The sequence below is a fragment of the Oncorhynchus masou genome, chromosome 14 (assembly GCF_036934945.1).
Source record: "Oncorhynchus masou masou isolate Uvic2021 chromosome 14, UVic_Omas_1.1, whole genome shotgun sequence".
In the NCBI taxonomy this organism is placed as follows: domain Eukaryota; kingdom Metazoa; phylum Chordata; class Actinopteri; order Salmoniformes; family Salmonidae; genus Oncorhynchus; species Oncorhynchus masou.
The window spans coordinates 1,997,919-2,012,903 of NC_088225.1; the positions used below are offsets into that span (position 1 = coordinate 1,997,919).

The window sequence follows — 14,985 nt, forward strand, 5'->3', positions numbered from 1 at the left end:
ATTCTTGTAAACATGCTCTGGAAACATTCGCTCGACTTTTCTTTACGGAAACAGAACTGGAAATTGTCCACCCTGAAATGAAGTCATATCAATATCAAAAAGTGAACTGTATTGGAATAGTATCCACAAATGAAACATTGTGGTACAGAGAGTGAAGGCATTGGTTATATGAAACGTCCTATTATAAAATCAAATAAATTGAGGTCTAATAATGAGATATATTGAGCATCAAATTGTACACATCAAATAGTGGACAGGTGCAAAAATAGCGCACTAGTGCATGAATTGCGTCCACATGCACAGTTCAGATGCTGCCGTGTATAAGCAGAACAGAACAGAGTCAGGTAGATACTCAACCATTTAAAGGCTAGCATGAATATTTTAATTTTTCGTCATTCGGAGAGACTAGCAGGCCTGCAAGAATAAACCAATTTACCAATGTGTTGTGGTAACATTATCGTAGGTAAAACACGTAGATTAAACACGGTACAGCTTCCAAATGTAGTTCAAACTAGCCCATAACTTTAATCTCCTAGATGGACATTCCTTTCATCCTTAGTTATTTGACAATGATTACTTTTCTCCAACCCCAGTCCTCAGCTATTGAGAAAAATAGTGGTTCATTGACCGTTTTGGTGTTGTTTGAATAGCAGACTGCGCCTTTTAAAAAGTCAGTCTATAAACAAATGAATGCATGAAAGAATGAAAGGATGAATGACTGAATATATAAACGAATTAATAAAAATGATGAGAGAATAATTATTTGATTTTATTATAAAGGAATAACTTCATAGCCTTCACATATAAACGTCAGTCAACCATGTTTATAAATAAATCATTCAGTCAGAAAATATATCAGCTGTCAATCTATTAGCCGGGATCAGAAACATGTTACATGTCTCGAATGATGATTATGTGGTTTTCCAACAGACCTCTTCTTCCTCATGACTTGACTCTGATATCGAGGAATTTCTTGAACTGCACCAGGTTGTCTCGAACCTCTACTCGCGTGATCTCCCATGCGCATGCGCTGTGTTCCTGGAGAGCATATAATATATATATGTATTTTATGTCTTCACTCAACTCAACCACAGCAGGTGCGCTGCCAAGGCGTCCTATGACACCACAGAGGCGCTTGGAAGTTCCCAGTTTCATATGTGATTTGAGGCAGCGAAATGCATCCTATTTGTGGTGATTTAGAATTTGCTCAGATTAATGTAGCCTCTATTCGAGAGCATTTGATATTGGACCCACCCAGTGGCGACCGGTTTTCCAATCGTACCCCACCTGTTTTGAGCCCCATATGTTTAACTACAACAACAAAAAGATTAGCCGTAACAGCAGAAAATGTACATTTGTTTTGTTGCTGCCTGTTTTACTTGTTATTTTGGCATCAATAAGTTTCACATATCAGTTTGTAAACAATGTAGAAAAACAACAATAATGATTGAGTTAATAAAGCTGCATACAAACATGGTCTCTTTTTTTGCTTTCTTGAGTAAGACAAGTTACCATTGAATATTTTTAGATCGCTCATTGTCTGCTTATATGCCCCGTTTTTTAATCCTTCGGTTCTGACTTGGTGTACAGGGAAAACACTGTGAAGAAGGTTGAATGATTCCCTTGATAAGCTCCAATTTTCAACGGGTGATTCTTAATTATGCTATTGTGAAATTAATCATGAAAAACGTAAAGATAGTGAACAGTTTTCATACATGTCTATGCAAAGAATTACATTGGAGCAATGCATTTCATGATAACAGAATATACTGTGCACCTTTGTATTCTATTCAGCGAATATTACATCAAATACGTTATTGATTGTGGAACACAATTTCATAGATGGGTTGGAACCTCAGAATTAGCAATTCTAATAATGTAATAGCATCTCCATGATTGGAACGGAAGGTGCTCAAAGTACACTGTTCAAAACAGGCCAGCCCTGTCGAAAACAGGCCAGCTCTGTCCAGTGATAAAACACACTTAATTGAAAAAGGCATTTGAATATATCTACATTTTGAGAAGATACATTTGACTTGTTTTAATGGCTTTCCTTTATGGGGCGGCAGGGTAGCCTAGTGGTTAGAGCGTTGGACTAGCAACTGGAAGGTTGCAAATTCTAACCCCGAGCTGACAAGGTACACATCTGTCGTTCTGCCCCTGAACAGGCAGTTCACCCACTGTTCCTCGGCCGTCATTCTAAATAAGAATTTGTTCTTAACTGAGTTGCCTAGTAAAATTAAATTAAATTAAAAAAGTAGGCTATAGGACTAATTGTACTGCCATCCGTGCATATGTCCTGAGCATGTTTAATACAAATCTTAATGTCCGCTATGGGGGTGCCACAAGGTTCAACTCTCGGGCTGACTCTTTTCTATAAATATATTAACGATGTAGCTCTTGCTGCTGATGATTCTCTGATCCACCTCTATGCAGACGACACCATTCTGTAGACATCTAGCCCTTCTTTGGACACTGTGCTAACAAACTTCCAAACGAGCTTCAACGCCATACAACACTCCTTCCGTGGCCTCCAACTGCTTTTAATTGCTAGTAAAACTAAGTGCATGCTCTTCCATCGATTGCTGCCGCACCCTCTTGCATTAATAGCAACACGACTCTGGACGGTTTTGACTTAGAATATGTGAAACAACTACAAAAACCTAGGTGTCTGGTTAGCCTGTAAACTCTCCTTCCAGACTCACACTAAGCATCTCCAACCCAAAATTAAATCTAGAATCGGCGTCCTACTTCACAACAAAGCCTCCATCACCCATGCCACCAAACATACCCTCGTAAAACTGACTATCCTACCAATCCTTGACTTCGGCGATGTCATTTACTGAATATCCTCCTACACTCTACTTAGCAAACTGGATGTAGTCTATCACAGCGCCATCCGTTTTGTCACCAAAGCCCCATATACTACCCACCACTGCGACATGCAGTTGGCTGGCTGGCCCTCACTACATATTCGTTGCCAAACCCACTGGCTAAAGGTTATCTATACGTTTTTGCTCGGTAAAGTCCCGCCTTACGCCAGCTCACTGGTCACCATAGCAACACCCACCCTGAGCACGCCCTCCAGCAGGTATATGCAGGTATATTTCACTGGTCATCCCCAAAGCCAACATTTGCTTTGGCCGCCATTCCTTCCAGTTCTCTACTGCCAATGACTGGAATGAATTGCAAAAATCACTGAAGCTGGAGACACATGTCTCCCTCTCTAACTTTCAGCATCAGCTGGCAGAGCAGCTTACCGATCACTGTAGCTGTACACAGCCAATCTGTAAATAGCAAACCAAACTACCTCATCCCCATATTATTACTTAACCTCTTGCTCTTTTGCACCCCAGTATCTCTACTTGCACATCATCATCTGCACGTCTATCACTCCATTGTTAATGCTAAATTGTAATTTTTTCGCCTCTATGGCCTGTTTATTGCCTTATCTTCCATACTCTTCTACATTTGCACACACTGCACATAGATTTTTCTATTGTGTTATTGACTGTACGTTTGTTTATGTGTAACTCTGTGTTGTTGTTTTTGTCGCACTGCTTTGCTTTATCTTGGCAGTGTCGCAGTTGTAAATGATAACTTGTTCTCAACTGGCCTTCCTGGTTAAATAAAGGTGAAATAGAAAATAACTACATAAAATCACACCTTGGACTTGGATACAGAATGAGCACTCAGATTACCAATATTTAAAAGTATTTTTTATTTTATTTGATGAAGAGCAACAAAAGGCACGATTTTCAAATAGATAAATAGATTTATAAATAGGCCAACATCAATAAATAACCTTGATACATAAATAAATATATATATAAGTAGGCCTACATCAATAAATAACCTTGATAAATAAATAAATAAATATATATAAATAGGCCTACATCAATAAATAACCTTAATAAATAAATAAATAAATAAATACATGTATAATATTGCTGTTTGACATTGCACATTGCATGATTGTAGAATAGAAGGCTTTAAAAATCAAGCACAATTGTAAAACAAGATCTGCAAGTTCAAATTCATGTTCTGTTGGACCACAGAAGGCTGTCAGAGGTGTGTTTCAGAATGAATTCTAGGGTGTACAGGAGTTCTTTTCGAACCACTTCCCAGGCGCAGTAACTGAAATTCTGTGAAAATAAAAATAAATTGTTAGGGCAATGTAGGGTAATATTATCCTATGTAGAGATATTATCAAAACAATGTGTCTATTTGTTTTCAACCTATATCCTACCTTTTCTTTTAAAACTGCTGCAATGTTCCCAAAGTATGTCTTCAGGCCCTCTGCCCTGATGGGATAATCACTTGTATCCACACTGCTCATCTGCCAGAAAGGAAGAAAGAGACAGGCGATGAATAATAATTAAAATTCATCCATTATAGTGTATTTGCTTGTACCCTACTTTTTATTTTATGACAGCCGCGATGTCCCTAAAGTAAGTTTTCAGCATCTTTGCCCTGACTAGATAATCACGTGTATCCACACTCCCCATCATCTGACACAAGAATAAAATAATTCAAATGTCATCATAACACACTTAAACAGTTAAGCTATCTGTATTGGCCTAGGTAGGTACTCACACACTCGCTCTCTTCAATCTGACGGTAGATAATGTTCTGAAAATACTCCAACTTCTGTTGGTCCCACATTGTCGGCAGTTCGTCAGTTCCGAACAATGTGTCGATGTTCTTCAATGTCTCATAAACAGCTTTAGCACCACTGCTGCTCAACTGAAACGGACAACAACAATCATTTCAAATAACATAAATGGCAGTTTAAAGTTTTCTACTTTCTAATCCTAACGGTTGCAAATACACTTTCATGCTGTGAAGAACACTTGAATATGCTCGCTTGCCATTACCTGTGGCGCGCCGGCAGTTGCAAATGCGGTGGCTGGGAATGCCATGAAGACATTCTCCTGCAGGCACTCCAGAGGAAAATGGCCCCCCTGAAAGAAGGAGAAAACACGTTTTTCACGTTGAGCTATTCAGTTAAACATAGTTGGATAATACATCTCAAGTCAAAAGTAATTGATAAAATCTACCATGTCTCTCAGTAGAATGTAGGTTGTTCCCACAAGATGTCGTTGTAGCTGGCAAGGCATGGGCATCGAGAAAACTTGCGCGAGGCAGAGGAAGGCGCTCATCCAAGTGATAGTCTGAATTGCCATTCTTATGGTAGTTAGATGATCTGCAACAGATGGTCATTGTTAGTTGAATATAGTCCTGATAATAATTAATGAATTGAAGCCTGAAGCAATGATCAAATGATAGCATGTTGTTGAATTACCTGTTGCCAGTATATTGCAAATTTCCTCCAGTCAGAATTTGGTTTGTGTTCTGATCCCATATCTGCGGATTATCTTAAATAGTGAGTATTGAATGGATGTACAAAAAGTGAAAGGGTGTCTCGCTAAATTAAGAGTTGAAATGAATGAATTTGGGAAAGTTTTGCTTCGTGAACCGCAAGAACGGATTTCTCTTTTCTTGTGCTACACTTCCCTCTCATCGTGTTTCGAGTTTTCCTTCATAGGAGGAACATTTTTCTAAGTAGGTTAAAAAAAAGAACTCATAGGCGAGAGAGAGAGAGAGAGAGAGAGAATAGACCCCTTAACTTTACAATGCGTGCAGTAGACCTCTTTATGTCTTTATAAACACCAGTATTTAACTAATAGCACTTTTATGAACTAAGGGAAGGCCTACTACAATGTTTGTTTGTTAATCACAAACCTATTATTAGCATGTTTGTGTGTTTCTCACTCTATGTGACACGCGTTCGTGCGTGTGTATGTGACAGAGGGAGTGAGAGATGATGATTTAATATTGATCTCGTTCTGTTTGCATCTTCTGTCTCTAATCCCATTCATGTCGATACATTCGAATGAAACTGTTGATAATAACTGATGATTAAATAGAAATCATCCAGCATTTGATGACGTCTGTATCTTAATAATCAGGCTAACATTACCATTTGACTATTTATTACTTACGAGAGACTAAATAAACCAATGTGCTAATGTGTTCTGATAACATTGTCGTGGGTTTAGTAGAAAAATACCTAATTCCTAATAACACTATTTTTCTTCGTCTTGGATATGCTTAGTTAAAGGGGCAATTTCTGCGAATGCTACATTTAATTTAGGACTTTTAAATGAATGATACACAGGCTACCTATTAACTCTTGGAGAATATATAACTTTTAAATGCTCAATGAGCTCAGTTCACTTGTCTTACCTCAACAGAATCCCAAATGTACTTTTTATTACATTGTTTGAAACAATACACATCTAAACAAACACTGTATAGCTTGAAAATGTATTTGAAACTATAATGTTGATCTCTTGGATGTTCATTACTTGAATCAATAGCTCTCTGACAGCGGTTACTTTTCTCCACCCACATCCCTCATTTACCAGAATAGTGGTTTTGTGACCACTATGGTGTTTAAGTTAACTGTAGATTGCCTATAAACAAATGAATGCATGAAAGCCTGAATGGATGAATAAATGAATGGCTGAATATATAAATGAATGAAAAAAAATATGATAATCGATGCGTATATTTTGTCAATTGATAGTGTTATAAAAAATTATTACAAAGCCTTCACATATAAATAAATCAGTCAGTCAGTAAAAATATCATCCATCTATCTGTTAGCCAGCCTCAAGGACATGTCACATGTGTCCAATGATGATGTTGTCCATCAAATCGCTTCTTCCTCACCGCTTCACTCTGTTGTCGACTTCGTCACAGCTTGACCATGGTGTCAAGGAATTTTTAAAACTGCACCAGTTTGTAGCGAAGCTCCTCTCCCACGATCTCACCTGCTCATACGCTGTGTTCTTGGAGCGCATACAAGACATGCATTTTTTCAGTGAACTCAACCACAACAGGTGCTGCGCCAACGCATCCGACGACACACAATAAAACGGCGCTTGGAAGTTCCAAGTTTCAGCGAAATTCCTCCGATTTTTGTGATCTAGAACTTTTCCTCTGATTAATTTCACCTATTTTCGAGGGCATTTGATATTGGAAACCTTCTGTTTCAAGATTGTGTTCAGCTTGTTGAAATACGTTTTCAGAGACCCTTTGCCTGAAGTCACTGACCCTCCATCTCCAGAGGATGCCCCAACACCACCTGAAGACAATGGTTGTGAGTGAATTAGTTCCGTCTTAAGAAAAGTACAGAAAAAAAATATATCGCTTAGATTAAATCACAAAATAAAGACCTATGCTAATTATTGTCTGCCCCCCAAATATAATTTAGGCTACAACATGAGGGATCATACTTCGGCATCCCTCCAATTTATTTTCTTAACTTAACAAGGTCATCTGTTTTTGAACAGGTTCAGCGTTTCTTTGTTCCATGTGAACGGAGTCAGGCTGTTAAATAATTGGGCCATATATTCCAAAGACTAATGCAACCACCAACCTCTAGTTTATTTTAGGCTATCTCAAATCTTGCTTCCAATTGATCATTGATAAAAAATCAAACTTCAGTTTATCTTAAATCTTGCTGTGATACTTCAGTATCTTAACATGCATCTCTGGAAACATGCTCGACTTCTCTTTACGGAAACAGTTCTGGAAATCTTCCACCCTGAAATGAAATCATATCAATAATCAAAAAGTGAACTGTATTGGAATAGTATCCACAAATGAAATATTGTGGTACAGAGAGTGAAGGCATTGGTTATATAAAACGTCCTATAATAAAATAAAATATATTGAGGTCTTATGAGATATATTGAGCATCAAATTGTACACATCAAATAGTGGACAGGTGCAAAAATAGTGCACTAGTGCATGAATTGCGTCCACATGCACAGTTCAGATGCTGCCGTGTATAAGCAGAACAGAACAGAGTCAGGTAGATACTCAACCATTTAAAGGCTAGCATGAATATTTTAATTTTTCGTCATTCGGAGAGACTAGCAGGCCTGCAAGAATAAACCAATTTACCAATGTGTTGTGATAACATTATCGTAGGTAAAACACGTAGGTAAAACCACTGCTTTTAATCAGGGCAAGGTGTCTGCTAACATGACTGAATACAAACAGTGCAGCTATTGCCTCTGTAAGGCTATCAAACAAGCTAAGCGTCAATACAGAGACAAAGTAGAATCTCAATTCAACGGCTACAAGAGGCATGTGGCAGGGTCTACAGTCAATCACGGACTACAGGAAGAAATCCAGCCCAGTCACGGACCAGCATGTCTTGCTCCCAGGCAGACTAAATAACTTTTTTGCCCGCTTTGAGGACAATACAGTGCCACTGACACGGCCTGCAACGGAAACATGCGGTCTCTCCTTCACTTCAGCCGAGGTGAGTAAAACATTTAAACGTGTTAACCCTCGCAAGGCTGCAGGCCCAGACGGCATCCCCAGCCGCGCCCTCAGAGCATGCGCAGACCAGCTGGCTGGTGTGTTTACGGACATATTCAATCAATCCCTATACCAGTCTGCTGTTCCCACATGCTTCAAGAGGGCCACCATTGTTCCTGTTCCCAAGAAAGCTAAGGTAACTGAGCTAAACGACTACCACCCCGTAGCATTCACTTCCGTCATCATGAAGTGCTTTGAGAGACTAGTCAAGGACCATATCACCTCCACCCTACCTGACACCCTAGACCCACTCCAATTTGCTTACCGCCCAAATAGGTCCACAGACGATGCAATCTCAACCACACTGCACAAACCCATCTGGACAAGAGGAATACCTATGTGAGAATGCTGTTCATCGACTACAGCTCGGCATTCAACACCATAGTACCATCCAAGCTCGTTCAAGCTCGAGACCCTGGGTTCCCGCCTGCAACTGGGTACTGGACTTCACGGGCCGCCCCAGGTGGTGAGGGTAGGTAACAACATCTCCTCCCCGCTGATCCTCAACACTGGGGCCCCACAAGGGTTGTTCTGAAATCCTCTCCCTGTTCACCCACGACTGCGTTCTCAATCATCAAGTTTGCGGAGACACAACAGTGGTTTGATTACCAACAACGACGAGACGGCCTACAGGGAGGAGGTGAGGGCCCTCGGAGTGTCAGGAAAATAACCTCACACTCTACGTCAACAAAACTAAGGAGATGATTGTGGACTTCAGGAAACAGCAGAGGGAACACCCCCCTATCCACATCGATGGAACAGTAGTGGAGAGAGTAGCAAGTTTTAAGTTCCTCGGCATACACATCACAGACAAACTGAATTGGTCCATCGTGAAGAAGGTGCAGCAGCGCCTCTTCAACCTCAGGAGGCTGAAGAAATTCGGCATGTCACCAAAAGCACTCACAAACATCTACAGATGCACAATCGAGAGCATCCTGGCGGGCTGTATCACCGCCTGGTACGGCAACTGCTCCGCCCTCAACCGTAAGTCTCTCCAGAGGGTAGTGAGGTCTGCACAACGCATCACCGGGGGCAAACTACCTGCCCTCCAGGACACCTACACCACCCGATGTTACAGGAAGGCCATAAAGATCATCAAGGACATCAACCACCCGAGCCACTGCCTGTTCACCCCGCTATCATCCAGAATGCGAGGTCAGTACAGGTGCATCAAAGCTGGGACCGAGAGACTGAAAAACAGCTTCTATCTCAAGGCCATCAGACTGTTAAACAGCCACCACTAACATTGAGTGGCTGCTTGACACAGACTCAACTCCAGCCACTTTAATAATGGGAATTGATGGGAAATTATGTAAATATATCACTAGCCACTAACAATGCTACCTTATATAATGTTACTTACCCTACATTATTCATCTCATATGCATACGTGTGACAATACAGAGGCGGATGCAAGATGCAAGCAACGATGGTTTAATGAATACAGTTTACAGCAGCAACAGGACAGACAGACTGTACTCAGACGGAATTCACCCAGGGACTCGGGCGCATCTTCCGATGATAGCGTGCTGAGAAATCCAGGGGAGTGTGTCCGGATGGGTAGGAAGGAGCACAGCAGATAATCCACACAAGGGCGGCGAGAGAAGAGCACGGACACACGACACAACCTCAGGGAAGAAACAACGATCTGACAACAAGAAACACTGGTTACAGAACATATAAAGGGAAGATAAGTGGTTCCAGCTGGCGCAGACAATCAGGCCGAGATTGGGAACCACGCCCACACAAACACGGGAGAGAGAGAGAGAGAGAGAGAGAGAGAGAGAGAGAGAAAGAGCAAGAGAGAGGGAGGCAGTGGATTCATGAACCGTGACAATACGTATATACTGTACTCTATATCATCGACTGCATCCTTATGTAATACATGTATCACTAGCCACTTTAACTATGCCACTTTGTTTACATACTCATCTCATATGTATATACTGTACTCGATACCATCTACTGTATCTTGCCTATGCTGCTCTGTACCATCACTCATTCATATATCCTTATGTACATATTCTTTATCCCCTTACACTGTGTATAAGACAGTAGTATAGGAATGATAAGTTAGATTACTTGTTGGTTATTACTGCATTGTCGGAACTAGAAGCACAAGCATTTAGGATCTGCTAACCATGTGAATGTGACAAATAAAATTTGATTTGATTTGATTTAGGTTAAACACGGTACAGCTTCCAAATGTAGTTCAAACTAGCCCATAACGTTAATCATGGACATTCCTTTCATCCTTAGTTATTTGACAATGATTACTTTTCTCCAACCCCAATCCTCAGCTATTGAGAAAAATAGTGGTTCATTGACCGTTTTGGTGTTGTTTGAATAGCAGACTGCTCCTTTTAAAAAGTCAGCCTATAAACAAATGAATGCATGAAAGAATGAAAGGATGAATGACTGAATATATAAACCAAAGGAATAACTTTAAAGCTTCCCATATAAACATCAGTAAACCATGTTTATAAATAAATCATTCAGTAAGTAAATATATCAGCTGTCAATCTATTAGCCGGGATCAGAAACATGTCACGTCTCCAATGATGAATATTTGTTTTTCCAACAGACCTCTTCTTCCTCATGGCTTGACTCTGATGTTGAGGAATTTCTTGAACTGCACCAGGTTGTCGCGAACCTCCACTCGCAATCTCCCACGCGCATGCGCTGTGTTCATGGAGAGCTATAATATATATATATATGTATTTTATGTCTTCACTCAACTCAACCACAGCAGGTGCGCTGCCAAGGTGTCCCATGACACCACAAAGGCACTTGGAAGTTCCCAGTTTCATATGTGATTTGAGGCAGCGAAATGCATCCTATTTGATTTAGAATTTGCTCAGATTAATGTAGCCTCTATTCGAGAGCATTTGATATTGGACCCACCCAGTGGCGAAATCGTACCCCACCTGTTTTGAGCCCCATATATTTAACTACAACAACAAAAAGATTAGCCGTAACAGCAAAAATGTACATTTGTTTTGTTGCTGCCTGTTTTACTTGTTATTTTGGCATCAATAAGTTTCACATATCAGTTTGTAAACAATGTAGAAAAACAACAATAATGATTGAGTTAATAAAGCTGCATACAAACATGGTCTCTTTTTTTGCTTTCTTGAGTAAGACAAGTTACCATTGAATATTTTTAGATCGCTCATTGTCTGCTTATATGCCCCGTTTTTTAATCCTTCGGTTCTGACTTGGTGTACAGGGAAAACACTGTGAAGAAGGTTGAATAATTCCCTTGATAAGCTCAAATTTTCAACGGGTGATTCTTAATTATGCTATTGTGAAATTAATCATGAAAAACGTAAAGATAGTGAACAGTTTTCATACATGTCTATGCAAAGAATTACATTGGAGCAATGCATTTCATGATAACAGAATATACTGTGCACCTTTGTATTCTATTCAGCGAATATTACATCAAATACGTTATTGATTGTGGAACACAATTTCATAGATGGGTTGGAACCTCAGAATTAGCAATTCTAATAATGTAATAGTTTCTCCATGATTGGAACGGAAGGTGCTCAAAGTACACTGTTCAAAACAGGCCAGCCCTGTCGAAAACAGGCCAGCCCTGTCCAGTGATAAAACACACTTAATTGAAAAAAGGCATTTGAATATATCTACATTTTGAGAAGATACATTTGACTTGTTTTAATGGCTTTCCTTTATGGGGCGGCAGGGTAGCCTAGTGGTTAGAGCGTTGGACTAGCAACTGGAAGGTATACAAGGTACACATCTGTCGTTCTGTGAACAGGCAGTTCACCCACTGTTCCTCGGCCGTCATTCTAAATAAGAATTTGTTCTTAACTGAGTTGCCTAGTAAAATTAAATTAAATTAAAAAGTAGGCTATAGGACTAATTGTACTGCCATCCGTGCATATGTCCTGAGCATGTTTAATACAAATCTTAATGTCCGCTATGGGGTGCCACAAGGTTCAACTCTCGGGCTGACTCTTTTCGATGAATATATTAACGATGTAGCTCTTGCTGCTGATGATTCTCTGATCCACCTCTATGCAGACGACACCATTCTGTAGACATCTAGCCCTTCTTTGGACACTGTGCTAACAAACTTCCAAACGAGCTTCAACGCCATACAACACTCCTTCCGTGGCCTCCAACTGCTTTTAATTGCTAGTAAAACTAAGTGCATGCTCTTCCATCGATTGCTGCCGCACCCTCTTGCATTAATAGCAACACGATTGGACAACTTAGAATATGTGAAACAACTACAAAAACCTAGGTGTCTGGTTAGCCTGTAAACTCTCCTTCCAGACTCACACTAAGCATCTCCAACCCAAAATTAAATCTGAATCAGCGTCCTACTTCACAACAAAGCCTCCATCACCCATGCCACCAAACATACCCTCGTAAAACTGACTATCCTACCAATCCTTGACTTCGGCGATGTCATTTACTGAATATCCTCCTACACTCTACTTAGCAAACTGGATATAGTCTATCACAGTCTATCACCAAAGCCCATATACTACCCACCACTGCGACATGCATGCTTCGTTGGCTGGCCCTCACTACATATTCGTTGCCAAACCCACTGGCTAAAGGTTATCTATACGTTTTTCGGTTTCACTGGTCACCATAGCAACACCCACCCTGAGCACGCCCTCCAGCAGGTATATGCAGGTATATCTCACTGGTCATCCCCAAAGCCAACATTTGCTTTGGCCGCCATTCCTTCCAGTTCTCTACTGCCAATGACTGGAATGAATTGCAAAAATCACTGAAGCTGGAGACACATGTCTCCCTCTCTAACTTTCAGCATCAGCTGGCAGAGCAGCTTACCGATGACTGTAGCTGTACACAGCCAATCTGTAAATAGCAAACCAAACTACCTCATCCCCATATTATTACTTAACCTCTTGCTCTTTTGCACCAGTATCTCTAACATCATCATCTGCACGTCTATCACTCCATTGTTAATGCTAAATTGTAATTTTTTTTGCCTCTATGGCCTGTTTATTGCCTTATCTTCCATACTCTTCTACATTTGCACACACTACACATAGATTTTTCTATTGTGTTATTGACTGTACGTTTGTTTATGTGTAACTCTGTGTTGTTGTTTTTGTCGCACTGCTTTGCTTTATCTTGGCAGTGTCGCAGTTGTAAATGATAACTTGTTCTCAACTGGCCTACCTGGTTAAATAAAGGTGAAATAGAAAACAACTACATAAAATCACACCTTGGACTTGGATACAGAATGAGCATTGAGATTACCAATATTTAAAAGTATTTTTTATTTTATTAACTTAAAATTTGATGAAGAGCAACAAAAGGCACGATTTTCAAATAGATAAATAGATTCATAAATAGGCCAACATCAATAAATAACCTTGATAAATAAATTATATATATAAGTAGGCCTACATCAATAAATAACCTTGATAAATAAATAAATATATAAGTAGGCCTCATCAATAAATAACCTTGATAAATAAATAAATAAATACATGTATAATATTGCTGTTTGACATTGCACATTGCATGATTGTAGAATAGAAGGCTTTAAAAATCAAGCACAATTGTAAAACACATTAGTAAAAAGATCTGCAAGTTCAAATTCATGTTCTGTTGGACCACAGAAGGCTGTCAGAGGTGTGTTTCAGAATGAATTCTAGGGTCAGGAGTTCACTTCCCAGGCGCAGTGAAATTCTGTGAAAATAAAAATAAATTGTTAGGGCAATGTAGGGTAATATTATCCTATGTACAAAACAATGTGTCTATTTGCAACCTATATCCTACCTTTTCTTTTAAAACTGCTGCAATGTTCCCAAAGTATGTCTTCAGGCCCTCTGCCCTGATGGGATAATCACTTGTATCCACACTGCTCATCTGCCAGAAAGGAAGAAAGAGGCAGGCGATGAATAATAATTAAAATTCATCTATTATAGTGTATTTGTTGTACCCTACTTTTTATTTTATGACAGCCGCGATGTCCCTAAGGTTTTCAGCATCTTTGCCCTGACTAGTTAATCACGTGTATCCACACTCCCCATCATCTGACACAAGAATAAAATAATTCAAATGTCATCATAACACACTTAAACAGTTAAGCTATCTGTATTCAGTAGGTACTCACACACTCGGACGGTAGATAATGTTCTGAAAATACTCCAACTTCTGTTGGTCCCACATTGTCGGCAGTTCGTCAGTTCCGAACAATGTGTCGATGTTCTTCAATGTCTCATAAACAGCCTTAGCACCACTGCTGCTCAACTGAAACGGACAGCAACAATAATTTCAAATAACATAAATGGCAGTTTAAAGTGTTCTACTTTCTAATCCTAACGGTTGCAAATACTCTTTCATGCTGTGGAGAACACTTGAATATGCAAAATGCCATGAAGACATCTCCTGCAGGCACTCCAGAGGAAAATGGCCCCCCTGAAAGAAGGAGAAAACACGTTTTTCACGTTGAGCTATTCAGTTAAACATAGTTGGATAATACATCTCAAAACAAAAGTTTTAAAAATGTACCATGTCTCTCAGTAGAATGTAGGTTGTTCCCACAAGATGTCGTTGAAGCTGGCAAGG

At 39.8% G+C, this 14,985-nt stretch overlaps 1 protein-coding gene across 1 annotated transcript; it reads right to left on the reverse strand.

Annotated features, from left to right (window-relative positions):
* Window positions 1-3,933: 3,933 nt before the first annotated feature.
* On the reverse strand, window positions 3,934-5,606 carry LOC135553660 (interferon beta-like). The gene is made up of 5 exons (XM_064985613.1): window positions 5,061-5,606; window positions 4,878-4,964; window positions 4,597-4,746; window positions 4,250-4,339; window positions 3,934-4,145 (listed from the first exon to the last, which is right to left on the reverse strand). The coding sequence occupies exons 1-5, from the start codon at window positions 5,184-5,186 to the stop codon at window positions 4,038-4,040; spliced, it is 561 nt and encodes a 186-aa protein (XP_064841685.1). The 5' UTR covers window positions 5,187-5,606; the 3' UTR covers window positions 3,934-4,037.
* Window positions 5,607-14,985: the final 9,379 nt, after the last annotated feature.

Coding starts and splice junctions, on each gene's coding strand:
- LOC135553660 (XM_064985613.1), bottom strand. CDS start 5,186: ATGGCAATTCAGACTATCACTTGGATGAGCGCCTTCCTCTGCCTCGCG. Junction 4,965..5,060: donor ACATTCTACTGAGAGACATG/GTAGATTTTATC, acceptor TCCTTCTTTCAG/GGGGGCCATTTTCCTCTGGA. Junction 4,747..4,877: donor CAACTGCCGGCGCGCCACAG/GTAATGGCAAGC, acceptor TGTCCGTTTCAG/TTGAGCAGCAGTGGTGCTAA.